Source organism: Eublepharis macularius, chromosome 13 (assembly GCF_028583425.1).
Source record: "Eublepharis macularius isolate TG4126 chromosome 13, MPM_Emac_v1.0, whole genome shotgun sequence".
Lineage (NCBI taxonomy): Eukaryota > Metazoa > Chordata > Lepidosauria > Squamata > Eublepharidae > Eublepharis > Eublepharis macularius.
This window is the reverse complement of record NC_072802.1, coordinates 69,187,496-69,212,148: the sequence shown is the minus strand read 5'-3', so window position 1 is coordinate 69,212,148 and position 24,653 is coordinate 69,187,496. Positions and strand designations below refer to the sequence as shown.

At 45.8% G+C, this 24,653-nt stretch overlaps 1 protein-coding gene across 3 annotated transcripts; it reads left to right on the top strand.

Moving 5' to 3' along the window:
- The first annotated feature begins 1,210 nt into the window (after positions 1–1,210).
- Positions 1,211–23,928, top strand: CCDC62 (coiled-coil domain containing 62). 3 transcript variants are annotated; one of them, XM_054996599.1, is made up of 14 exons: positions 1,211–1,242; positions 2,388–2,536; positions 3,137–3,329; positions 4,936–5,102; positions 8,332–8,433; positions 9,105–9,276; positions 10,778–10,879; positions 12,498–12,586; positions 14,198–14,298; positions 15,066–15,797; positions 19,579–19,756; positions 20,231–20,362; positions 22,428–22,505; positions 23,589–23,928. In XM_054996599.1, exons 2-13 carry the CDS (start codon positions 2,501–2,503, stop codon positions 22,497–22,499), a joined length of 2,076 nt encoding a protein of 691 aa, XP_054852574.1. In that variant the 5' UTR covers positions 1,211–1,242; positions 2,388–2,500; the 3' UTR covers positions 22,500–22,505; positions 23,589–23,928. The 3 variants fall into 3 exon arrangements, with proteins under 3 accessions (XP_054852574.1, XP_054852573.1, XP_054852575.1); XM_054996598.1 differs by having other exon boundaries at positions 22,425–22,505; XM_054996600.1 differs by lacking the exon at positions 15,066–15,797 and having other exon boundaries at positions 22,425–22,505.
- Positions 23,929–24,653: the final 725 nt, after the last annotated feature.

Genomic DNA, 24,653 nt, shown 5'->3' with positions numbered 1-24,653 from the left:
ATCGTCCTTCGGAACAACTTAACACCCACTCAGAGCGGTTTACAAAGTGTGTTGTTATCCTCACAACAATTACCCTATGAGGTGAACAAGTAAACAAGAGTGTCAACAGGCTATGAAAAACGAGATCAGTCCATCACCGTATGTCTCTGAGCTCCTTAGATTAAGGGCAGGATATAAAAAAGAAACAGATATGAGCTTGTAAAATTTTTAGAAAAACAGTGACCCATCCACAAACATAATAAAAACAGTAAAAAGAGCAAGAGTCCAGTAGCACCTGTAAGACTAACAAAATTTGTGGTAGGGTATGAGCTTTCGAGAGTCACAGCTCACTGCTTCAGATACAGCTAGAATGTAAGTCCATCTGTATTTGAAGAAGTGAGCTCATACCCTACCACAACTTTTATCAGTCTTACAGGTGCTACCGGACTCTTGCTCTTTTCTGTCTGAAGAAGTGAGCTGTGACTCACGAAAGCTCCTACCCTACCACAAATTTTGTTAGTCTTATAGGTGCCACTGGACTCTTGCTCTTTTCTACTACAACAGACTAACACTGTTACCTATCTATAACAAAAACAGTCTCCCTACTTTTGCCAAACTGATTTTTCATCAGTATTGTGTGGGGCTCATACCCCCGAAGAACCGTCCGGCCGCCCTCCACACAAGCCCGGCCCGCCTCTCAGCCCGGCCGCTAAATGGAAGGGAAATAAAGAGTCCAGTAGCACCTTTAAGACTAACCAACTTTATTTTAGCATAAGCTTCCAAGAGCCACAGCTCTCTTCGTCAGATGCCACAATAAAGTTGTTTAGTCTTAAAGGTGTTACTGGACTCTACTATTTTGCTAGTACAGACTAACACGGCTAACTCCTCTGGATAAAAGAGGGAAAAGTTAAGTGTTCTTCCCTATTATGATGGGGGGGGGGGGTCGAAAATCCCGCCGGGGTGCTTGTTGGAACATACAGACAAGATCTGAGTCGTCGCTCCAGAACAGTTAAACTGAAGGTAAAGTCTGACAGGAATAAAGTAAGTGGCCTGAGGGGAATGCCGTCGGTCGTTGCCCCGCGGGCCCCGCATTAAAGCCTGAGGGGACGGCGGGTGTTCTCATCCGGATTCTGCAGGCCCCAGACCCCGCACGAGACCTTCCTCCAAGACCTGGCCGGCCTGCGGGGGCGCCCGGGCCCGCCTCTTTCCCGAAACCGCCTTCCCAGTGAGGCCGAAGGGCTGGCGCGGGAACGGGCGGCGCAGGTAAGCGAGGCCCCGGCCCTCCCGGGCCCTCCCTGAGGGAAGGCCGAAGAACCGTCCGGCCGCCCTCCACACCAGCCCGGCCCGCCTCTCGGCCGGGTCGCGGCTTTGCAGTGTCGGCGGGAACCTCTGGCCCCAACCGAGGCGGGCGGGCTGCCAGTTTCCCAGCCGGCCTCCTGCCCTCTCCGCAACCCGCCCGCCGTCGGCCTTAAGCGGGGCCCGAGGCGAGGGTTTCCCCGGTTCCACATCGCTCGAAACTCTCTTTAGGGGCGGGTTGTGTGGGGACTCTTGCGAGGAATCGAGGCCTCCTTCCTTTCACGGCCTTAGCAGCTGTTTGCTTCCCCTTCCCTGCTTTGCTGTGGGGCGGCTGCCCTTCTTGAGTTGGGAGATTTGCAGGCCCACCCGAGAGCCGTTTCCTTCAGGCCTAGGGTGATCTGTGGAACTCATTGCCACGGGATGTAGGAATGCCCACTGATTTGTTTAGTTGGCTTGAAAAGGGGCTTGGACTCATGGATGGAGGAGCAGTCCAGTCATGGATGAGCAAGCCTCCATGCTCAGAGGCAGTGCATTTCTGAATATCACTGGGTGGGGGATAGTAGGGGGTTGCTTTGGCATTTTTGTACTGCTTGTGGGTCTTCTGGGGTCAACTGTGATATAGGATCTCCTGTTGGGGTAGATGGATTGTTGATCTGCTCCTACACATCTATTCTTATGTTCTCTACTAGCTATCAGCAGTATTTACTTGAAAGGAAGACAACTCTGAATGTAAGGTGACCCTCTTAAAAATGTTATACGCAGACAAATTAGACACAACTGTAACTTGTATGCCAATAGAAAAGAGCAAGAGTTCAGGAACATCTATAAGACTAATAAAATTTGTAGTAGGATATGAGCTTTCCTGAGCCACAGAGCTCACTTCTTCAGATACCAGTTGTATGCCAATGTAAGTCATTCCCCTCATTTTTTTGGGTGGAGTATCTGTGGGAAACAACTTAGGTCTGCATTTGAGTCTTTGTCCTCCCTTTCTTGAGAACTTAACAAGGTGCATTTTCTTGCAAACTTACTTCCAGCCTCCTAGGGTGAGAATGTGACCCCCTTGCTGCCAACTTAAGTTTTTGCTGTATCCTCTCTCCCTCTTATCCATATAGCTGAGCTGAAGTGACAAAGAATGGGATTCATTACTTCTGTGGACATTTAAACTGTTGAAAATTGTTTGCTCAACACCATTGGCACATGGTAGAGACCTGATGCAAGTGTCTCTATGAATTCATTACCACCACTCTCCAGTTCGCCCCAGGTAACAAAACAAAAGATACAGTTTGGGTTTTACTCAGCTTTGTAAATGGAAGGACCTAAATGCATAGACCTGTTTTTGGAGACAAGGCCCAAGATTAAGTTTAGGTTAAGGTAGAATTCAGGAACGTTCTACAGTACTGCTGCCTTCAGCATCTATACCAAAGTCCCTCACAGGTTGGTCAGGTCCCAGAGAAATGCACACCTAGTTCTGCCTACTCTAAAGGGTTTGAGGCGAGTTTGTCAAACAGGAGCCCCAGTTGCAGCATGGCTTTTGAAACCAAGGGAGCTTCCTAAAATCAGTTTGAAATCTGGCGCAAGAGTACGCTGTTCAAAGGAAGAAGTCCTTTGGCACAAGTGCATACAATGTATTGATAGATAATGCTGGATTCCAGCCATTTTCTTTTAGTTTGCCCTAAACTAATCACAGTTTTTTTGTGTTAGCTACTGCAATATACATGGGTTTGAAAATTCTGGTTTCTGAGATTTTAAGGAGAATATTTTAGAGTTTTCAGAAGGGCTTTATTTTTGATCCAGATAATTTTGTAATGACTCTATTTCCTGATCTGACAGAACATCATTGTGTTATCCCCCTACTCTGTAGAAACTCAGCTGTGAACCAGAAAGCGTCACTATTCAGAAACAGAGGAAAGAACTCCAGCTGTTAATTGCAGAGTTGAAAGATCGTGATAAAGAGCTCAACGATATGGTTGCTGTGCATCAGAGGCAGCTGCTGGCTTGGGATGAAGATCGTCAAAAAATACTGACTTTGGCAGAACGATGTAACAGGATGGAAAGTGAGTGCCATGCACAACATAGACTCAGGAATCAAGCTGCTGGAATACTTTTGTATTATAGAGTGAGGGGACCTGGGCAGATAATTACTTGTCTACTTCCACCTAGTGACCATGGCAGAGGCAAGTCTCTGGTTCAAGTTTAGTCCCCTTAGCTGTTAGGCTGCAGTAGATGACATGATATAAACCCTAGTTTGATCAAACCCAAGTTAGATTTGACATCTGAATGTAGGTCGTCTTAACAAACCAGGCTTTGTAGGTTGGCATTAAACTGGGATTTCAAACTGGGTTTTTTAGCTGGTTTGTTAACTATATTATGTACAGTGGTTTATTGGGACATCTGAATTCACAGACTAGTTTGCTTAGTAGCGCCAACTGTTGCAGGCACCTGGCCACAGAGGTGGCAGGAGGAGGACATACTCCCTGCTGGGAAGTAGAGAAAAGACATAAAGGAGACAAGCTGGGGCCTGGGTATAAAACGGGATTTATTGCACAAACTTCAGTTTAAACAAACCCCAGTTGATGGTGCTGAATGCAGCCTGACTTAGCGTACACAATATCAACTCTTTCCAGGAACAGTTTCAGGACAGGAGAGAGAACATTAATGTGAAAATAATTGCATTGTCTTCAAAAGAACTACATTAAATCTATTTTTAAGTGACTGGGTCCAATTTTTGAAATGCCATCAGTGATCAGAAAGCTGTGGTGGTGGCAGAGGGGTGGGATCTTTTTGCTTAGCTGCACAAATGGTAGCTGACAACAGAATGGAGATTTCACCTGAATTAGAACGCCATGGAAATGCCGGAATGTTGTGGGTGACAGGAAACCTGTGGAATCTTTTGAAAGCGAGAGCCACAGCACTTCCTAAAAGAAGCAATATCATTCAGAACAGATTGCTGCTTTCAGAAAATAGAGGTCCGTTTCTGCACTAGAATAATTTTTGATAATGTGTGTGTTTATGTGTGAACCACTGGTAAAAGCCCCTGTAACCATTTGCAAATGGCTAAACTGTGCAGTTGAGAGAGGGGGAAAAATGTCAGATAAACACAGTGTGGAGAAGTGCCATAGGATTATGTGTTCCTTTCTAGAATTCAGGGCTTGGGTCCCACAGATCCTTTCTGTAAGGTGGAATCCAACCCTTGAAAAAAAAGTCTGCAATATGTTCCATTACATGCTGTAATGATTATCGTGGATCCAATACTGTTAAAACCACATCCTCTGCTTAAGTTTTCATTTTAAATTCTCCATGGTCATAGATGCAGAGGAGTTAGCCGTGTTAGTCTGTGGTAGCAAAATCAAAAAGAGTCCAGTAGCACCTTTAAGACTAACCAATTTTATTGTAGCATAAGCTTTCGAGAATCAAGTTCTCTTCGTCAGATCTGACGAAGAGAACTTGATTCGCGAAAGCTTATGCTACAATAAAATTGGTTAGTCTTAAAGGTGCTACTGGACTCTTTTTGATTTTAAATTCTGTGTCACTCACTTTTATTCCTTTGATCCTTGCATGATTCCTTTGATCCTCACATGATGCTCTCTTTACACCAGTTGGGGGTGCACCCACCTTCAAGTTGCTGGTTCCCCACAGATAACACCTGCCCTCTTCCCCCAGATGAGCTGCACAAAAGGCATGAGATGATAACGACGCTGACCAAAAGACTGAAGCTTCTTGAGTCCCAGCAGAATGACCGCCAGATGACCCTGGAGAATACCCAGCAGAAGCTGCAGGAGCTTTCTCAGAAAGCAAACGACACGTCGCTTCACTGCCATGTTCTCGAGGTAGGTTCAGCTTGTGGGCCCGGGGATTCCAGATGCCTTGTCTGGATTTGAATATCAAATCCAAGGGGGTGTGGTCCCAAGCAGAATGAAAACAAAGCAATTGGTAGGACCACGTGAAGCAATGAAGTTTGAAATAAAGCTTAATGTTCTCTTCTTCAGAACTCAAACATAAGGCACAACAGTAAAACAAGATCAACCGGAGGGTTGTAAAGGATTCCCAAACTCCCGGAGGGAGGTGGCAACGGGTTTGCCAGCTTGAAAATCAAATCCCGTTTTGCACAATGTGCTTCCTCACAAGCCACGTGTAAATCAATTGTGATCTGCTATCACTACCTTTCTCTTTGAAACTTATGATCCCAAACTGTTCATTTCATGGGGTGGATTTGAATATGTCTGAGGCAGAAATCATAAGCACAGTTTCTCAGTCACCACTCTGGTTCCAACTATTTCAGTTAAAAGCTGGATATGACTTCATATGTTACGCTTCCCCCCAAAAGGAAGGCAGAGGAAACCTGCCTCTCTTCCTTGCTATATGCTCTCCGTTCTCAGCTGCCCTTCCAAAGAGAGAATTAGTTGATTTCAAGGCAGAATTCCTCAGAGCTCTTGGCCTGTACTAAGTGCTGATGTATTTCAAGCAGGTTTATGAAATGATTTGTCAGTTTCTTACTACTTCACACCAAGCAAAATTCAGAAGCGAAATTTACAAAGGAAAAAAATTAGAAGCTCATGTTGCCCTAGCCTCTTAATTAATCTTTCAGCTGTCTGAAAACTTACTGTTGGAGACTGAAGACGTACTTCTGTACAGGGAGAACAGGTTAAATGAGAATGTATGCAGAGGGAAAGACATTATCAAAAGTGCACCTAGAAAAAATGAGTTTCAGCTAGAACTCATCTATTTAATGCCCAAGCATAATTTCTCCAGGCCCCAAACAAACTTGCAACATGGTGAAGGCCAGCTCGGAGGGGCTACGGGACCATTTGGAGGCCATTGTTAACATCTCCCTGAGCTCTGGGGGTTTTCCCAGAGCATTAAAGGAGGCGGTGGTGCTGCCCCTCCTGAAAAAACCATCTTTGGACCCCAACGACCTGTCCAGTGTTGAACCTCCCATTCCTGGGCAAGGTGATTGAGCGGGCAGTGGCGGTACAACTGCAGGAATTCCTGAATGATGCTGTAGTCCTGGACCCATTCCAGTCCGGCTTCCGTCCTGGCCATGGGACGGAGACGGCCTTTGTTGCCCTCACAGATGACCTTCGCAGGCATCTGGATCGAGAGGCAGGTCAGCGTTGCTTGTGTTACTCAATCTCACAGCAGCATTTGACACGGTCGACTATGACTGGTTGGCCAGCTGCCTTGCTGACGTGGGGATTAGGGGGACAGCCTTACAGTGGCTGGTCTCCTTTCTCCAGGGTCGGGGACAGAGGGAGGTGCTCGGGGGAGATCTATCGCCCCGTCACCCTTTGGTGTGCGGGGTTCTGCAAGGGGCGATACTCTCCCCTATGTTATTTAACATGTATATGTGCCCCCTCACCCAGTTGGTGTGGAGGTTTGGGCTGGGCTGTCATCAGTATGCGGATGACACCCAGCTTTTTCTGTTGATGGACGGCCGGCCAGACATGGCCCCGGACGATCTGGCCAGAGCTCTGGAGGCTGTGACGGCATGGTTGAAACAGAGCAGGCTGAAACTGAACCCAGTGAAGACAGAGGTCTTGCAGCTGGGACAGGGGCTGCCAGATGTTGGGATCCAGCTCCCTGCCCTGGATGGGACACCACTGGCAACTGTGCCAGTGGTGAAGAGTCTGGGAGTGCTCCTGGATGCCTCCCTGTCGATGGAGGCCCAGGTCATGGCGGTTGCCAAGTCCATCTCCATCAGATCAGGCAACTTACCCCTTACCTGACGCCCCAGGACCTGGCTACAGTGACCCACGCAACGGTCACCTCCAGGCTAGATTACTGTAACTCACTCTACGCTGGGCTACCCCTGAGCCTGATCTGGAAACTACAACTGGTCCAGAATGCGGCGGCGCAGGTCCTGATCAGTATATCCTACCAGTCACATATCACACCTGTCCTGCGCCAGCTGCACTGACTTCCGGTTGAATTCCAAATCAGGTTCAAGGTGTTGGTTCTTACCTTTAAAACCCTGAGTGGGTTGGGACCGGCTTATCTTTGGGACCACTCTCCCTGTATGTTCCCCGGAGATGGCTTTGATCAGCGGATAAATGTTTACTGGTGGTCACCGGCCCTAAGGAAGCCCACCTCGCTTCAACCAGGGCCAGGGCCTTTTCAGTCCTGGCCCCAGCCTGGTGGAACACTCTGTCAATGGAGAACCGGGCCCAGCGGGACATATTATCGTTCCGCTGGGCCTGTAAGACAGAGCTGTTCTGCCAGGCGTTTGGTGACTGAAGGGGCGGTGCCATGTCGGCCTCCCACCTTTAGAGTGGGGGGGTTCTCCCCACCATTGCACTTTAATGTACTTGGTTCATTAATTTTATTATTGCTTATTGTATGTTGATTTTAGAATTATTGTTTTCTTGTTGTTACTGATTTTAACTGTTGTTCACTGCCCAGAGCCCCTGAGGATGGGCAGTTTATAAGTCAAAATAATTAAATAAATAAATAAAATAAATACTCCTTCCCAGCCTTGTAATTAAATTATACTACAGAGAAAGGGGAAGAAAAGAACAAAACAAACCTTCCCTAAAAGCTTTAGAGGACAAATAAGTCTTCATTGGATGCGATGCTCAAAAGACAACCTATCCAGTGCCAAGTTTACTGAGCATCCAAGAGGAAAACTGGAGTGCCTCTGCAGAAGATGCCCTCTACGCAAGTGGCGTATTCTAATTCAGACTGAATAGCTAAGAGCTGGCCTGAGTTTCTTTCTAATGTCACACAGAAGCAGTGTTGACTCAGGTTCTTCATGCAAGAGAGACACCTGCGTGTCGGTGATGGAGTATTAATAGGAGGAGGAGTAAAAGAAGGGGGGGGGCTTGAGTCCTGTACCCATGGACCATTGTGGTGTGTTAAAATCATCATTGTCCTTATTGCATGAGACTTTGCATTGAAGCAGTTGCTCTGTGATTTCCTTGTGAGCACAGATTGTGTGAGGTTGTCATCCGTAAACAGGTTGCGCATGAACATGGGCTGCTAATGTGTTCATATAATTGGAAAGACAGGAAACAAAAATTTTCTCCAGACCTGGACTCTGATCCTTTCCCTTTTATCTGCTAGGAAAAGAATCAAGTTCTCAGCTGCTCAGTGATGGAACTCTCTAACAAAGTGGGGCATCTGCAAGCCAGAGAACAGGAGCTGCTTACAATGTTAAAGTTAAAGGTAATTTGATGTATCCCTTGGGATCATCCTCTTTTTGTCTGGAACAAGAGAGAATGGCGCTTGTCCGAAATGCAGGGTGAGAAGGGGGAAACTGAATGCTTTCCCCCACCTTCACACCCCCACCTTCACACCCCAAGCCTCTGAAAAAAAAAACACAGCTAAGAGAAAAGGAGTTTGGCTCCTGTGCTGCATTTTTAATACCTGCCCTGCAGTCCTGTGCTTTAAATGACTTTGTAGGGATTTGGTGGCTAACCCAGCTCCACACACCAATCTCCTAACATCCTGTCTAGCCTCGCTTACACACCCCCTTTCAAAGTGGTAACGTCTGTCAGTCAAATGAGCACTGCCAAGCTGTAAGCTAGAGATTAGAATATTGGAGTAGAAATTGTCCGAATTTTGATAAAAATCATTCTGCTCTGCGTTGGGTGTCTCTTCCCCCCTCCCCGACCCCTGCTGTTGTGATTTACAGTCATGCAGGCCTTCCGGAACTGTCCCTGCTGTCTGCCTTCCTCTGAACCCTGGGGATTGATCCAAATAATGGTGCCACTCTCCAGCTGGTAATTGATGCTGTCGGAATCCAGCGGGAGTAGATTGAAGAGAGACAGACAGTAGGAGGCTAGAAGGGGGCTAAACGATTTCTTTTTCTTGTTTCGTTGCTTTTTTGGGGTTAGGATAAGGATATCCTTGAAGCGACCACTCACATTACTGAATTTACATGTAAATTCAAAATGTTAGAAAGTGCTCTGCGTGCAGCAAGGATGGAGGAATCAAGCGTCAGCAAGGAAAAGCAGGATTTTAAACTCAAGCTGAAAGAACTTACGTTGGAAACCAGCAAGTTAAAAGGTGAGCAGTGTCAGCTGCTTAGAATTCAGCATCTATAGCACCCTTAATCTGGAGTGGCTGGCAACAGGGCTCTGTGCTCATTTCCTTTTCCTGGAATCATACTAATAGGGCTGTTTGCTGATTAAAGAACATTTAGTCTGCCTTTAAATATGAGTGTGCAAAACATATTTAAACAGTAAATATAATGCCTTCTTGTCACAATGGGAGCATTCAAGCGATATATCCAAAAAACAACACAATACAATATAGAAACTGCTGAACAGTGGTGAAAAAGCAGCAGTGTTAAAAACAGCAGTAAAATCCAAAATTAATAATATATAGTACCCCAGAGTGGGGAAAAAACAAAGAAAAATTCCTCAACCCCCCCAAATAGGTGCTATTTTGAAACAAGTAAGCATTTAACTTCACAAAGAGAAGAAGAAAAAAATGGCCACTCAGTATTGAAAGGGAAAGCCATATTTAATTTTTTTCAGCCCTTATTTTTTCATATCTATTGTTTTATTATTCTTTTATTTATTTTATAGTCCTCCTTTCTCATTGAGATCCAAGGCAGATTACACAGTTCAAGTCAATGTGATCAACAGCCAGGATATTCAGTGGGAAAAAATACAATAGCGTATGGGTTGCAGAAATTTGAAATCAAGCATAAATCCAAACACAGAGATGAAATAATGCTGAAACAAAGCATAAGTAATTCACATGACATCTTTAACAATGTGGAAACTACCCAGTGGGAGCATATCTACATCAGCAGACAATATCCAGTAGAATAACCCACAGTTCCTGTCCCTTATCAAGTCTTCTCTCTGGGCCATTTCTTACAGCAGAGCCCTATCACCTTATTTACATTAATGTAAATGGTGGATTTGTGTCCTGCTTTTTTGACTATCGTCCCCAGAGTGGCTCACAGCATGATACAACATTCTAGTTAATAAACTGGAGTGATGTTTGTGGGAGTATCCACATGGTGTTCGCCTCTAACTGTCCACTTTTCCCATGTTTTCCCCTGCTGTGCTGCAGCCTTTCCCAGCTCTGGTTAGGTATGATCTTTTTGGATCACGCTGTGGGCAGGACCTGCCAGAATGTGAACCTTCTAATCCACAAGGAATCCAAACAGACTTTGACAGCAACTAAGAGTTAAAAATTTGGTCTTTGTTACTATACACTTTGCTTAACATTTTAAAGTAACCAGATGATAACTCCAGACAGATTATATCACATTATTGGTTGTTATCTTGCAGCACTTTGGAAGAAGTATGGCAAAAGGTCCCCAAATGCAGAGCTTTGGACAATAGCTGGGTTATATGATCTCCTTCTGAATAATGACAATAGTCCTAGCAACTAATGCTATCTGATGTAAGGTCATCTCATAATAACGAAGAAAATCCTGGTTGAAGATGGGGTTTATGATATCATGCTCGCTGCAATTTGATCTAAAGGTGTGAACGTACATTTCTATGGCAGAGAGTTCATCTTAGCAATACTTTTCTTTATTTTAAAGAGGATCTCAGTGAAAAAACGAAAGAGAACAATGAACAAAGGGAGGAAATCATACGGCTCAAACAAGAAAACAATTACTTGAATAATGAGCTGATGTTTAGTGGTGAGTAAACGCCAAAAATAGCTTTTTGGACTGTGGCTGATGAGAGAGGACAAAAAACGGGGGGGCGGGGGGAGATGTACCAATACAGAATCAAAGCAGAGAAGAAAAAACAATAGACCAAAACAGTAAGGAGGAAATGCTAACAATTTATCTTGTTTTCTTTTTTCTGCAATCAAGAATTAGCCTTGGAAAAGCGGTCTCTCATGTTCTATACCCATAACAAAATGTGTGGCTCCAAACAATATGTTTGTAAAATTTTATTGTCCTGCCATTCAAGCCTAGGTGCCATATATCCTGGAGACTTTAATTCTAAAGAATTGTTTTTATTAACCTTTTTTATCTTTTATTCTGTCAACAATTAGCAATTATCCTGTAAACAAGCCAGCATTAAGAATATATAAGATTCTCTGATATGACTGGTCTTTACACATTTCTCCCTGAAATGGAGCAAGTGTCAGGGGCTTATCAATATAAAGCAATAAACCCATATTTCTTTGAAAATCACTGCTTTGAAATCTTGAATTGTGTGAAGTCATTGACTGAAAGGGGAGAACAAATTAAATGCAGAATACTCTAAATTAAACCCCCTTTTACCAATCAAATGCCTCTAGCAGATGTTGCTGTTGCACATGTTGATGCTTTCATACCATACTTTTTGCCCTGGCTGGGTAGAGTTGGGGGGGGTGGGACGACAAGCCAGGGAATGCTATCCAGGGGGCTGCCTTTGTCCTTGAGGCTTTCAGTTGCTGACTCCTGTTCTGGGACTCTGTTTTTTGGACTGGAGTAACCTCCAGTGTGGAGATCTTTGAGAAACTTTCTGATCAACTTGCATCTAATTCTGACAACTGAAGAATGCCACGGGTGTATAGATTGTTCCTTCTGAACACACAGCACACTTTTGACATTACATTTTGAAAAACATCTGCAGTCATGAGGATTAGAAGGTCGTTTTCAAAAACTGGAATATCATGACTGAATATGAGCTGATCCGGTTGTCATAAAAGGATTTTGGTGCGGGCTACACCTAGAAGCACTTTTGCTTCTATTTTTATTAAAAGCTTTAAGAGGAAATGCAGTGTGATGCTGTGGTCAGAGTGTCCGACTTGCACTGAGTTCAGATCCTCACTCTTCCTAATGTACCACGCAGGGTTGTTGTAAGGATAAAATAAGGAAGAAACAACCATGTATATAGCTCTGAGCTTCTTGGAAGAAAGATGGCGTTTACAGTTGCTAGGTATCTCTCATCCAAAAACAATTATTTAAATCAAATTCTAGTCCTGTCCTGATAATTCATGCTAAGCCACCACAAGTTTTACTAATCCATTAATGAGATGAGTTTGTTTATTCCAACGCTGGCAGTAGCTTTGGCCAGTCAACCAGCCAGTCACTGACACAAATAAGCCAGTCAGTGATGAATGAGTCCCTGAACTGCTTCCTCATGTTCTCATTAGTGAAATTAGCAGCCCCTTTAAGGGTAAAGAGTGACACTTCTGGCATCTCCTTGAGTGACTGGAAAACAGCCTCTGCTCAGACAAATGACAAGGTTAATGTTTCGTTCTTTGGTGTCTGTTGCGTTTTTGTTATTTCTCTGTTTTGAACTGTTTTTTCCACCCAACAGTTGAGAAAGCAAACCGAAAAGACCACCTTCTTCAGTCTGCCAAATCCAAGCAACTAAGAACTGACACAGAGCTGAACAATTTGCGACAGGTTTGACTCCAGTTTCTGGGGGGGGGGGGGGGGCTTTTGTTTTGGACTTGGAAACTATAAGAGGTGTTTTATATCGTAGCAGGGAACAGAATCAGAGATGGATGAACAGCTGTTACAGCACTGGCCTTAATGGAAATGGGCCTCTAAGTGCATGCCCTAAACTGTATTTGAGCTTTCTGTGCAGAGATGTTTTGGAACCTGTCCAAACACTTGTGAATCACTAGGGACTTGGGTAAAAATGAGGAGCTGTTTTTCTTATCACTCTGGAAATTCTCTCTGTCACGAGTTCTGTTTTCTATTTCTCCCTCTTTCTCTTCCTTTCTTTCAGTCCCTGTGAAAACAAAGCTGTAGGTGTGACGAATGGATTTGTGAGCGAGTCCAGTGTTTGCATGCTTCCTCCTTGCCTTGTGTGAGTCAATTTAGTTGTTTCCAGTTTAGTGCAAACCAGAAAACTATGGTTTGTGCTTCCCTTTCAGATCAGGACTAGGAACCAGCCTCAAAAGGTACTTGGAAGTCCTGGTCTAGAAGGGAAATCTGTTTGTTCCATGTATGCCATCCAGAGTCCCTGGAGGAAGGGCAGGATTAGGGTTGCCGAGTGTCTGCTTCTGATGGGAGGTCTCCCAGCAATTCTTTCTGATGCCTGCTGGTGCCTGAGGCACCATCAGGAGGAATTGGGGAGGGCTAAAACTGTAGAGCCAGTTTGGTGTAGTGGTTAAGAGCGCGGGATTCTAATCTGGAGAACCGGGTTTGATTCCCCACTCCTCCACTTGAAGCCAGTTGGGTGACCTTGGGTCAGTCACAGCTCTTCCAGAGCTCTCTCAGCCCCACTCACCTCACAGGGTGTTTTGTTGTGGGGATAATAATGACATACTTTGTAAACCGCTCTGAGTGGGTGTTAAGTCATCCTGAAGGGTGGTATATAAATCAAATGTTGTTGTTGTTGTTGTTGAGTTTCTAAGCCTTGCCAGAGCATCCCTGGCAATTGCTGATGTCACTTCTGGTACACTGGGAGTGACATCAGTGTGTTGTTGACAAGCGCCCCCCCCACCTCCAGCAGGGTTAGTCTCCCACTGGTTGTGGGGGTGCAGGTTGGACTCAGGAACCCTAGGCACGATGGATAGGCACTAGAATGATAGAGAGATCCCACCCTTACTCTGAGCAGGGTGGCATACACTGTTCTTTCCTCCACCTTTTTATCCTCACAACGACCTGTAGAGGTAGGTTAGGCTGACTGAGAGATCAGCTAAGGCCATGAAAATGAGCTTTCATGGTAGAATGGGGATTTGAATCTGGGACATCCCACTCTTCGTCCACTAAATCCACTAACCACTAAATCAGACTGGCCATCGTTTAAACCATAGTTTGCCAGTTTGGCACATTTTGGTTTGCGTTTCTGCAGAGGACTTGGAAGGCAGAGGAGGAAGAGTGTGAGCACAAGACTTGTTCACGTCATTCTGAAGCATTGTTTGCCATGGCGTCTGAACCATGCCGTCATATGAGTGTTTTGAAAAAAGAATGCCTAAGAAAGAGCAGGTGAGGTTTGGGTTGTAGTTCTTAGAAGCCCGTGAGCTTCTCAAGTTTGTCCGTTTCTGTCTTTGCATCTGTCATTAGATCTATATGAAGCAGCAGCAGGATCTGCAGTTTCTGCATTTCAGCTTGGAGAGTTCTCAGGAAACAAAACAGAAACCCAAGGAGGAGGCCCACGAAGAGAGGTAGGCCTGACGAGTGCTTTTCAGGTTATTATTGGTAAAGGGGCCTGATGCATAGAGCACAGCGGCAGGGCTGGAGAAATCTCCCAACATCTTTCCAGTTGCCAACCTCCAGAGGCGCTGGAGCCAGCCTTGCACAGGGATGGGGGGGAAAGATTTGGATGCAAAGCGGATGCATCAGACTTCTCTGAGCTTGGAATTTTTTTCCAGCCCTGCATGTAGTGTTATGAAAAAGTAAAACCGAACCCATTCTAACTCACAAGGCTTCTAAATACCAGAGCAGCAATAGATATTTTCTGAAATTTCCCCACTCGCTCTTCTGTTTGAGCAGATTGCTTTAAATGGTTTATTGCTGCTACGTGCAACTGGGAGCTCCATAGGAAGGACCAGTAATGTCCCCCCACCCCTGTGTCCTTGTATGGAAAAGAAAAAGACAGCCATACACATTGCTTGGACAGAAAAGCCGATGGAAGATACAAAGATAAGCAGTGGTCTGGAGCAGTGCGTGTAATTCATAGGACCTGCATAAGACAGAGGATAATAGAAATGAAGCTGTGGGAATATTAACAAAACTGGTTGCTTAATTTTAGAGCTAGAAAAATGTCAATGGCAGCCAGAGTTGGGGGCGGATTGGATGAACACAGTCTAGAAGTGGCCTCATCTTTGCCTAGCAACAACAGCACAGGGATCGACTGTTGTGGGGATTGTTTATCGTTGTAAGATGTTAATGCCATCTTGATAACTTGACTTCCTTATTCTGCCACTTCTAGCCTAGAGATGGTTTTGTCAGATCTCGAGAGTAACAGCGAAAGGGAGACGGTTGATAGTGAAATCAGTCAGAAGATACACACCCCGTTTGTGTGCATACCCAAAAGCAGCTTGCAAAATGCGTGCCAAATGTGCAGAGCCGAGACCAGGCAGCAGGCACAAGCCTTGGGCTCCCAAGAGCGACCCTCAAAAAACTTGGATCCGTTTCAGGAAGGGACGTTTCACGGTTCAAGAACTCTGCCTAGGGAAGAGCAGAAGCAAGAGGGTCCTTTGAGTGCTGGAGGAACAGAGAGCAGACCCACTTCACAGGTCGACAGCACCTGGATGATGGACGGCAGGGAATTTGCTCTGGCACCTGAGCAAAACCCTGTCACTCCTCTGCCGATGCACGAGCATTGGCTCGAGCTGAGTTCCTTCACCAAGCCCGCCAACCGCCATAGCCCCTTGCTGAAGTGCTCTGACAAACTTGAAGGGGGTTGTAACGCTGCAGAGGCAGATGCTGTTGGGATTGCAAGTGGGCAAAGTCCCCAGAATTCCCCCCATCCAGCCAGAGTGCTGGATCCAGCCTGCTCCTGTCACTGCTCTGTGAGCAAAACGTTGCTGTGCCAGTCAGTCACGGACCGAGAGTGGATGCAAATTTTCAAGCCGGCAAAAGCAGAAGGTGGTTCATGGCATGGAGCTCATGACAAGAATCCTCAGGCTAGCCGTGGGATTAAAAGCACCAAGTCAGAAAGGTTAGGTATTTTTCTAAATATACCAACACAAAGCTAGTGCTGCTGGCTGCCATTATCCTCCCCCCGTCATGAAAAAACTTAAGTCATGCAAAATCTTTCAGTGAACCAGCTCGCTGTTTGAAACAGTGCACGCTTTGACACTATGTCATCTCAATAAAAGTATTCTGAGCAAAAGGGGCGGGTAGAACCCCAGAAGGTGGCTCAGCTTACTGTTACCTGGCTGGGTCTTTAGAGCCAAGGAGATGAAAACAGGCTGCATTCATTAGATATAATAATAATAATATCATTTGATTTATATACCACCCTTCAGGACAACTTAATGCCTACTCAGAACAATTTACAAAGTATGTTATTGTTATCCCAACAACAATCACCCTGTGAGGTGGATGGGGCTGAGAAAGCTCTGGAAGAGCTGTGATTGACCCAAGATCACCCAACTGACTTCAAGTGGAAGAGTGGGGAATCAAACCTGGTTATCCAGATTAGAGTCCTGCCATTCTTAACTAGGGGTGTGCACCCCAAAAAGACTCGAGTTTCCTGCTTTGGGATTACCCAAAGGGGGGAAAAATTCAGGAAAACCCAAATCCTGAAGCAGCAAGCCAATTTGAGTTCAGGTGTTTAAACCACTTTGGGATTATTAGGGAAGATTTGGCCATTGTTTCCAATGGGAAATGCCACTCCCGGCTATCTGGGGGCCCGGGGGCCCATTTTCTTCCCTAATAATCCCAAATTTGCAGGGGACCCTCTCCTGCCCCTCCTCTCATGACCCCCTAAGTTTCAGGGAGATTGGACTTTTGGGGGGTCAAGTTATAGCCCCCCCAAAGAAGGTGCCCCTAAATTTTTCTTAGTGTGATTCTCTGGTGTGAAGGATGGTCCTCATAGGGAACAATGGAGATCAGTGTTGGATAGGGGCACCTTCTTTGGGGGGGGCATAAGGGTTGTGAGAAGAGGGTTAGGAGAGGGTCCCCTGCAGGTCTGGTACATTTTGCTTGCAAAATGCCACCTCCAGCCACCTAAAAAGTCCCACTAGCAGCAGAAACACTGTTTCCTCTTGGCGTTCCTTAGGAACGGCAAGGAAAAGATTGCTTCCGCGCTACCCGAAGCTTAATGAAGCATTCCGAAGTGCTTTGGTAAGCTTTGCTTTGGCATTCCTGAATAGTTCAGCAATGCTGAGGCTGATTCAGGAATGCCAAAACATCCCAAATCGGGCCCGATCCAGGTTAAAAACCCAGATCCAAACCCTAAGCACACATCCCTACACCAAAAGAATTAGGCTTCATCCAAAGAGAAGAGGGAGGCCAGAGACCAGAATTCTCTGGCTTGCAAAGCCAACACTAGGTGCTCATCGGATAGCTTTTTCATGAGATCCCATAGGGTTGGAAGCATGGCAAAGTCTGGTGGGGTGGGTTAGCTGAGTTTTTTTCTGTAAACAGGAACCCAGAATTTTAATTCCTGCGATTATCCTTGGCACAGTTTCAGTAAAAAGACCCTCCTGGCCCAGCCCAATGCCCCATCTAGCCCAGCACCCTGTTTCCCACAGTGGCCCAACAGGTGCCCTGGAAAGTTCACTAGTGAGGAATGGATGCCCACGCCTCCCCCTCTGGTCATCTCCTGGTGATTAGTGCTCAGTCCCTGAACACGGAGGCTTGATTTAGCCTCCATGGCCATCATTCGACTGCTCCTCCGTGAATGTGTCTAATCCCATTTTAAAGCCACCTAAAGCCAGGGCCATGAATCCTACCGCTTTGAGAAGGGGGTGGGTCTGCTAGCGCTCCAGCTTGTTCTCCCCTTTCTCCTGCAGCCTGTAAAATAAGGCAACTCTTCTCTGGGCGGCCATGCCCTTTAGGCTGCCATGTCCTTTTGCCACATGGGCAGATAAGTGGGTGGGAACATGCAGGAAATTCTGTTTTCAGATTTGCAGCTGTGGCAGCAATCCCAGTGTGTTGACGGAATTACCAGAGAGGGGACTGGAGTGCGTGTGGTGGTGTGTTTGTTGTCCTGACGCAACAGTGAGGGAGAGGATCTTGGCACATGCCCCAGAGTGTTCACGATTGCTTCGTATATTATTGAGCTGAGCACTGGAGTTTCGCCTGGTGTATGCCTGCTCAGGATCCAGTCCTGGCCCACCAAAATCAAGCACCTTTTGCCCAGGTGGCTCTCAGCTGCTCTCTGTTGCTCTGTGTGCACGATGTGTTCAGACTGCTGAGGGAGAGAAGGCGAGCAGTGTCATTACAAAGGCTCTCCTTGTCTTCCTAGCAGCTTTGGCCTTTTGCAACCAGTAGCAACTCCGACATGGAAATGCCGTGAGTTACCACATCCTGATACCTCATTGAGGGGATAATCTCTGTGCTGAGCCTTTGATTGTGGTGTTGGCACAATTTCATGTTGTGCCAGCATGATTCTTTGACTGGTCATCTAGATTTGATGACCTTTTAGAAGGCAGAACAATGGCTGTCCTTTTCACACATTTAGTTGGTTGGTTTAGGGGGGAAAAATTGGGTTGGAGTTTTCAGCCAGTCATGTGTGACTGGTCCCATCTTTTGTGGAGTCTCTCCCAAGTGTGTTCAGGCATGGAGCCGCTGGTCTGACTCAAATGAGGCAAAGCAAGCCCGGTTTTGCCTAAAAAGTAAGTGGGAGCTTGCAGGGTGGGAAACAGGCTAGCAGCATTCTTATGAATCCAGGGCTGATGGCTTCAAGTCAGAGCAACTAGATCCAGCTCAAGTTCAGAAAGCGCTAAGTAAAAGGAACAGGAAATGGCTTTGTTTCTCATTGGGGCAGCTCAGTAGAAAGTAGCTGCTGTCCTTGTCCTAAAAGACAGGACATACAAAATTAGATACAGTTGCAGAAATTAGTGGACCCACTTTACAGAACACAAGCTTTCAACTTCACAGAACTATTCATTAGCCATACACTGTCACATGAAGAATCCAGTGAAAGTTGAAAGCCTACATACTCCAGTTTGGACCTCATATCATTTTACCGGCTTTGTGTCACCTAGTTTCCCTGGAGCAGTTTGATAGTTGCTGTCTTTGCTTACTTTTGAGCTTTTTAAATAGGGAAGGATACCCAAGGCTTGAAATGAACTTGCTTAGCAGCTGATAACAAAGAAGAAACAGCGGTGATAGAAACTGCAAGCAAAGCTTGCAAACAACTGTGGCTAAACTTGGGAGGGTCAGCTTCTGTGTAACATGCGGGGGATTTTATTCATTGTTTGGAATCAATGCAAAATGCTGGCTGGCAAACACACACACACACACCCTCTTTCAGCATTTTGAAGGCTGCTGATAATTTTGTTCTGAATAAAGCAAAATTTGACTGTGGAGTTTAAAGATGTTTGAGCCTTGGCTTTCCTCCGTGCAGAATATTCAGCTGCAGAGGGGCCGGAGTCAGATCCAGAACCAAAATGGTTTTGCGTTTAGATTTGAACATCGGTCCCGTTGAGTTGGCTCTCCCAGATCAGTTCTGCTAACAGTGGCACTTTCCCTAGGACAAGGAGCCTCACCCAACAGAGTCCTGGCAGCAGGCCCGGCCTGAGAAGATGCTTGGCTCCTCTGTTGTGGGCTAGGAAGTTTCACGCTATCTTGAGAACTAGAAACCTGAAATGGAGTTTAAAGTAGGAGGCCATGGGTTGAGAAGAATTACCCTGTGGGCTGCATGTCCCAACTGTGTCTTATTCCTCCTCTGTCTAAGCAGTGTCAGACCTTCATATTTAGGCCTTTTCTTAGAATGCATACCGGAAATTCCTAGAAAAAAGATCACATCTTTTAAAATGGTTACACAGTTGCCATGACCTGGACCTGACTTTTTCGGACTTGGGTGCTCCATGTTTGACGTCAACGCAGAAGACGAGCGGGCCCAAGAGGCACGAGAAACTCTTCGAGTCGGATCTCTCTCCCAAGCTCCCAAGCTTGACAGATGTCGAGGCGATAAACGGATGCTGCCATCCTGCCATCCACTATGTGAGGTTTTGCCTTTGTCAGACGGTCCACCTCCTTGAGCTGGGCCTGAGTGCTCTGGGGCAGTGTGCCTTCCCTCTTCCCCTCGCTTGTTCCTGGCTCTGCTTCTGGGAGAACTTTGGGGATGACCACAGCTACAGTTCCAGTTTGGCTGAACCAGCCATTTGGGGGCAGAGCAAGTAACGGCACGGCTTGCTCGTCACCCTTCAGATCTAGATCCTCCCTGCTCCAAAGCTGGGTGCTGTTATCTCTGCTGGCTTTGGCCCTGAGGTTGTCTTGAGGTGCAAATTGTGCCTCCCTGTTTCCCAGCCTGGATTTCTAATCCCACTGACTCCCGATGCCACCTTTCCAGGGTACCTTCATGCAGTCCTGGAGGCTTGTGGGGTGAGCTTGGCTTGTACACTTGCTCTATGGCCTGTAAAGGCATGGGACCCTTCCAGCTGGTCCCTGAACCTGTTCTGTTCTGGTAACTTCTAGGATTCGTGTTCCCCCACCAGTAAGCTGCAGCGATTGCTGGCGGAATCCCGACAGATGGTGGCTGACCTGGAACGCAGCAACTTGCTCCATGCCAGCCCTTGCCACGGTCCAAACAACGGCAGCCCCCAAGCAGTAGGTGTTGCTATCCAAACCGCTTTTCATGGTATTTACCTGCTCAGTGGCTTTGACTTGTTGTATTATGACTGTGATTTATTTGTATTTCTTTCCCTGGTTCTGGATATTTTTTAAAATAGAAAGTTGGGCTATGCATTTATTAAATGTGTTTATTAAAATATTGGTACCAAGTCTGTCTTCCCATCCACCGTAGGAAATTTCTTTCTTTCTCCCTGGTTTTACAAGACCTGTTCCAGTCACTGTTTCCACAAAAACAAGCAAGAGTTTTTGGGCACCTTAAAGATTGCCGCTTTTCATGAGCCAGAAATCTACTTTGGGAAACTCCAGTGGAGAGAAACATGCTGTGCTTCCTTTACAGTAAATACGTTAGTCTTTACCGTGCCACAAAACTCCTGTTGTTTTTGCAAAGAATTTGCCACAAGCAAAATCTGTTGAGTAAATTGACTGAGCTGGATTTTGCCATAAGCAGAGGTCTAAACAGGCTGGACAAGAAAGAACTTGCGTTTCAATCCTGGAATAGATGGGACAGAATCCTAAGCTGCTTTGATTTAACAATTTAGGGATTTTAAAATCTCGCTTTTCTACTTTAAGCTCCAGGAAGCTACTGTGCTTCAATAAACGGCAAATATCTGGTATAAAACCAGAAAATCTGTCATAAAACCATATATTTCAAAGAAGCAATCACATTCATTTGGAGGTTTCTGGAATTTGGGGTGACACCACAGAAAAGTCCCTGTCTCCCGAAGCCAGCTGATGCCCAGAGAAAAGCTTCGGGTTGCTGGGCAGACCTGCTGCCTGGCCATCTTAATTGTCACATAATGCACTTTTCCGGGTGTCCCTGCCTTCTGCAGCTGGGTGACTGGCTAACAAATGTGTATGTTTAAGTGCCTTTGCAGTGCAGTCCCGATCAGAGTTACAGGTTAGAGCTTAGGACTGCACTTCTTGAGGCTGAAACTATCTCCTTATCTTGTGCCATTCTCTAAAAATAGTAGATTTCCTTTTTTAAAAAAACCAAGAGTGTTTTACCTGGAAGTTCATTTCACCTTTGCCTCTCGTTTAAATTGTATTGTCTCGGAAAAAGTCATTCTCTGCCTCAGTTCTCTCCTTGGTAAAATAGAGTGATAGCGACCTCTCTCTGGCTCAGGAGGTCTGTCTCCCCCTCCTCCTCTGCTTCAGTTCTGTACAGTTTTAGTGCTGAAAGTTTCTCAGCTGAACGTGCGAAGATGTGCTGTGCTGGCTTCATAAAGCAAGCAGGCAGGGAAGGGGATGTTTGAAACTGATGTTATTCCCAGTTTCTGCACTGGAACCAAGTGAGCTAATGTAGGGTAGTGGCTAAGACAGCAGTTCTCAAAAGCAGGATCCCCTTCTAAACTGACTCTGTGTTTGGGATCCACTTGCAAATTAACCCACAAGGGACAGTCATGATAGTCTGTTGCAGCATAAATCACGAGGTACTTTGTGGTACCTTAAAGACTAACATTTTATTTCATCATAAATTCATGGGGATTAGAACCCACTTGAGCCTCCTTGAGTCTGAAGAGATACAAGAGGATAGGAATGTTTTGAATAAATAATTATAAGAATCTGACATTACTTAATGGAACAAGCTTATATTTTGAATCATTCTTAGTATTTAAAATATATAGCATGAATTGAACAGTGAACTATATTTCATGGACATTTTGCATGCAAGGGAAGCCCAAATTTGCCATTGTGGCTCCCAGAGCTGCCACCTCCTAGCTCATCCACGTGCGAGAGAATTGCAGCCTACTTTTGGGTCCAAAATCACAGCTGGACTCAACCACCGGGCTATGAGAATGAGCTATGAATGAGGATGGCCATAGGTTCAAATCTTGTCTTCTTCCATGGCCTTATGCAAGCCTCTCTCTTTTAGCTTCCCCTCTGGAACATGAAAGCTCTGTTGCTGGCCTACCTTACAGCAACACACGGAATGCTTTAGACAGAGAAAGGCCTGCATAAATACCAAGTGTTTCCATTGTTGCTATCGGTATTTCTTTGACATGGTGGATTTCTGAAGGGTACTCTTCATGTCCTTTAGCAGACAGGAGAATATCCAGGGAGGTTGCTGGCTGCTGAGGAAAACCAGATGAAGCTGTCTCTCTTCTCTCTCTGACTTCAGGTAAGGACTCCTGCCTTTCCCATCAGGCTCATTTACTTTGTTGCAATGTGTATTGGTGGGAGTTTTTATACGTATCAACCTTCCACTACTACTTCTCTGAGGCAGCACCTGCAGTTGGGATTTGTCAGTTCTTACTCAACAAATGACTTCCTTTTGCGAGTGAACATACACAATTCAGAGAGGCCTCTGAATGGGCTTTGCCTCCTGGCTGCTCAGATCTGCTGTTCCATTTTCATGCTGCCCTTCCGCTGCTATGGGTTGTAGACATAGTTCTCCCTCCCTCCTGTCTTCACACCAACCCTGTGAGGTAGGTTGGGCTGAGAGACTGAGCGACTGGCTCAAAGGCAGTCAGTGAACTTGGTGAGTTCTGAACCCAGCTCTTCCTGATTCAAGTTCTCTGTGCCACTCTGGCTCTCCCGGGCATGCTGTCTCTATGATTTGATCCTGCCCTTCAGTCAAGGATCGAAAGTCATCCTGTGGGCTTTATTGGCCAAGCAGAGTTTTGAATCCAGGTCTTCCCAGGCCTAGTCTGACACCCATGCCACTAGCCGCTGCGGAGAGGCATTTAAATAGCACTGCAAAGATGGGGTCTGGTGTCAGGTTCCAGTGCCTGAGCCCAGCCCCTCCAGCCCAGCCCTTCTATGCACCTGCCAGAGCCAAGACTTCGCGTGCACAAATTTCAGAAAAATGTGGAAGAAATGCAAAAAATGTTATGTGAAGCCTTTGGCATTTCTGGCATGTCTCCTGGCTTGTAAATCCTGCCGTTGGCAGCCAGCGAGAAATGTCTCTGTCAACATGGAAACTCCTGAGCTGCCAGCTGTTTGCAAAGGGATGGAAAAACTTTTCCAGCAGCGGCACAAGGCTGGCTTTTAGGGAGGCGGCCGTCAGGCTAGGCCGCGCTTCAGCCCATGCAGTAAATATTTTCTTTAATTGTCGAGGCATCCTGGAGGTTTGCACTGGCCGTGTTTTTCCATAAGTTAAGAACAGGCTTTTCAGAAAACAGCAGAACCTGAAACTGAATTACAGTGTCGAGTGTCAACATGTATGTCTTTTAAGACCATGGCTTCTCTTCTCTCTCTCTAGTCAGTTTCCCGCAAGAACAAAGGACGACGCTTTGTGCCAGCCACTCCTGAAGGTCATCGTTGTGTGGAAGTTCCACAGACAGCTGTTCATCAGCTGCTCAGATTGATCTTTGAATGCCTCCTGTGCCAGTGACCGGGGGGGGGGGGGTATTCCCCCTTCCCCCATATATATAAATATATAGATTTAAAACCTAGAATTATGGAACAGTGAATAAAAGCAACTTCAGAGAACAGCCACCCTAAGATTAATTGTTAGTGTATTTTTGGAAGATTATTTAAATATGTAATTGCTCATTCAGTGGCGTGTTTTAAATATATATATATAAATGCATTTTCTCTACTTTTACCTGTTTTTGTACAAATATTTTGTATTTATAGTATAAAACAAAAATATTCATGTCTGCTTTGGGTTTTTTTAATCACTAGATTTCCTTTCCTTGTATAGAATGTGTCTGACTGGAGCAGTAGCAGAGGAATGCTCCCTCCACTGCTGGATTGTATGTGATCCTTTTCCCTGTTGTGGAGAAAAGGTTTGGGACACAGCAGGAAGCTTTGCTGCGCAACCCCTATTGAAAGTGAATAACCCTTGTTAATTTCAGTGAGGTTTGGGCAGGTTTGCACTTTTCCATGGTAGGCCCAATCCTCTCATTCTAACAGGGCTAAGATCATAACTTTGACTGCTCTTATTATCAGGCTGAGCCCATGGGAGGACCTTTAGAATAGAGGCCTTCAACTTTTAAAGATGCCCTGCCTATGTTTGTGCCCTTGAAAGTCTTCCAGGCATGGTGCACGTAAGCTAATAAATGTGAATGCTCTTTCTTTTTAGACTCCTTTGCGTGTCTTGGCTGGATCCGATGTTAATAATTAATCTGTGCTTTGAATTACTTATAGCCGCTTCTGCAGTGTGACTTGCATGGCTCAGATGGGTGTTGCAGCATGCCAGGGACCATCTCTTGCTTCTGGGGATGGCTGGCAAGCCAGGCTTGGCCACTGGGTTTCCTCATGACCTCTCCGGGAGCATCAGTAAGCCGTTTAGGGTAGAGGAGGATAGTAAATGGGAAAGGCT

Excerpts from the sequence above, each read along its gene's own strand:
- CCDC62 (XM_054996598.1), top strand. The coding sequence starts at position 2,501 with ATGAATTCATTACCACCACTCTCCAGTTCGCCCCAG. Across the intron at positions 15,798-19,578 it reads AAAAGCACCAAGTCAGAAAG|TTGCCATGACCTGGACCTGA; the intron begins GTTAGGTATTTT and ends ATGGTTACACAG. Across the intron at positions 19,757-20,230 it reads GCCATCCTGCCATCCACTAT|GATTCGTGTTCCCCCACCAG; the intron begins GTGAGGTTTTGC and ends GGTAACTTCTAG.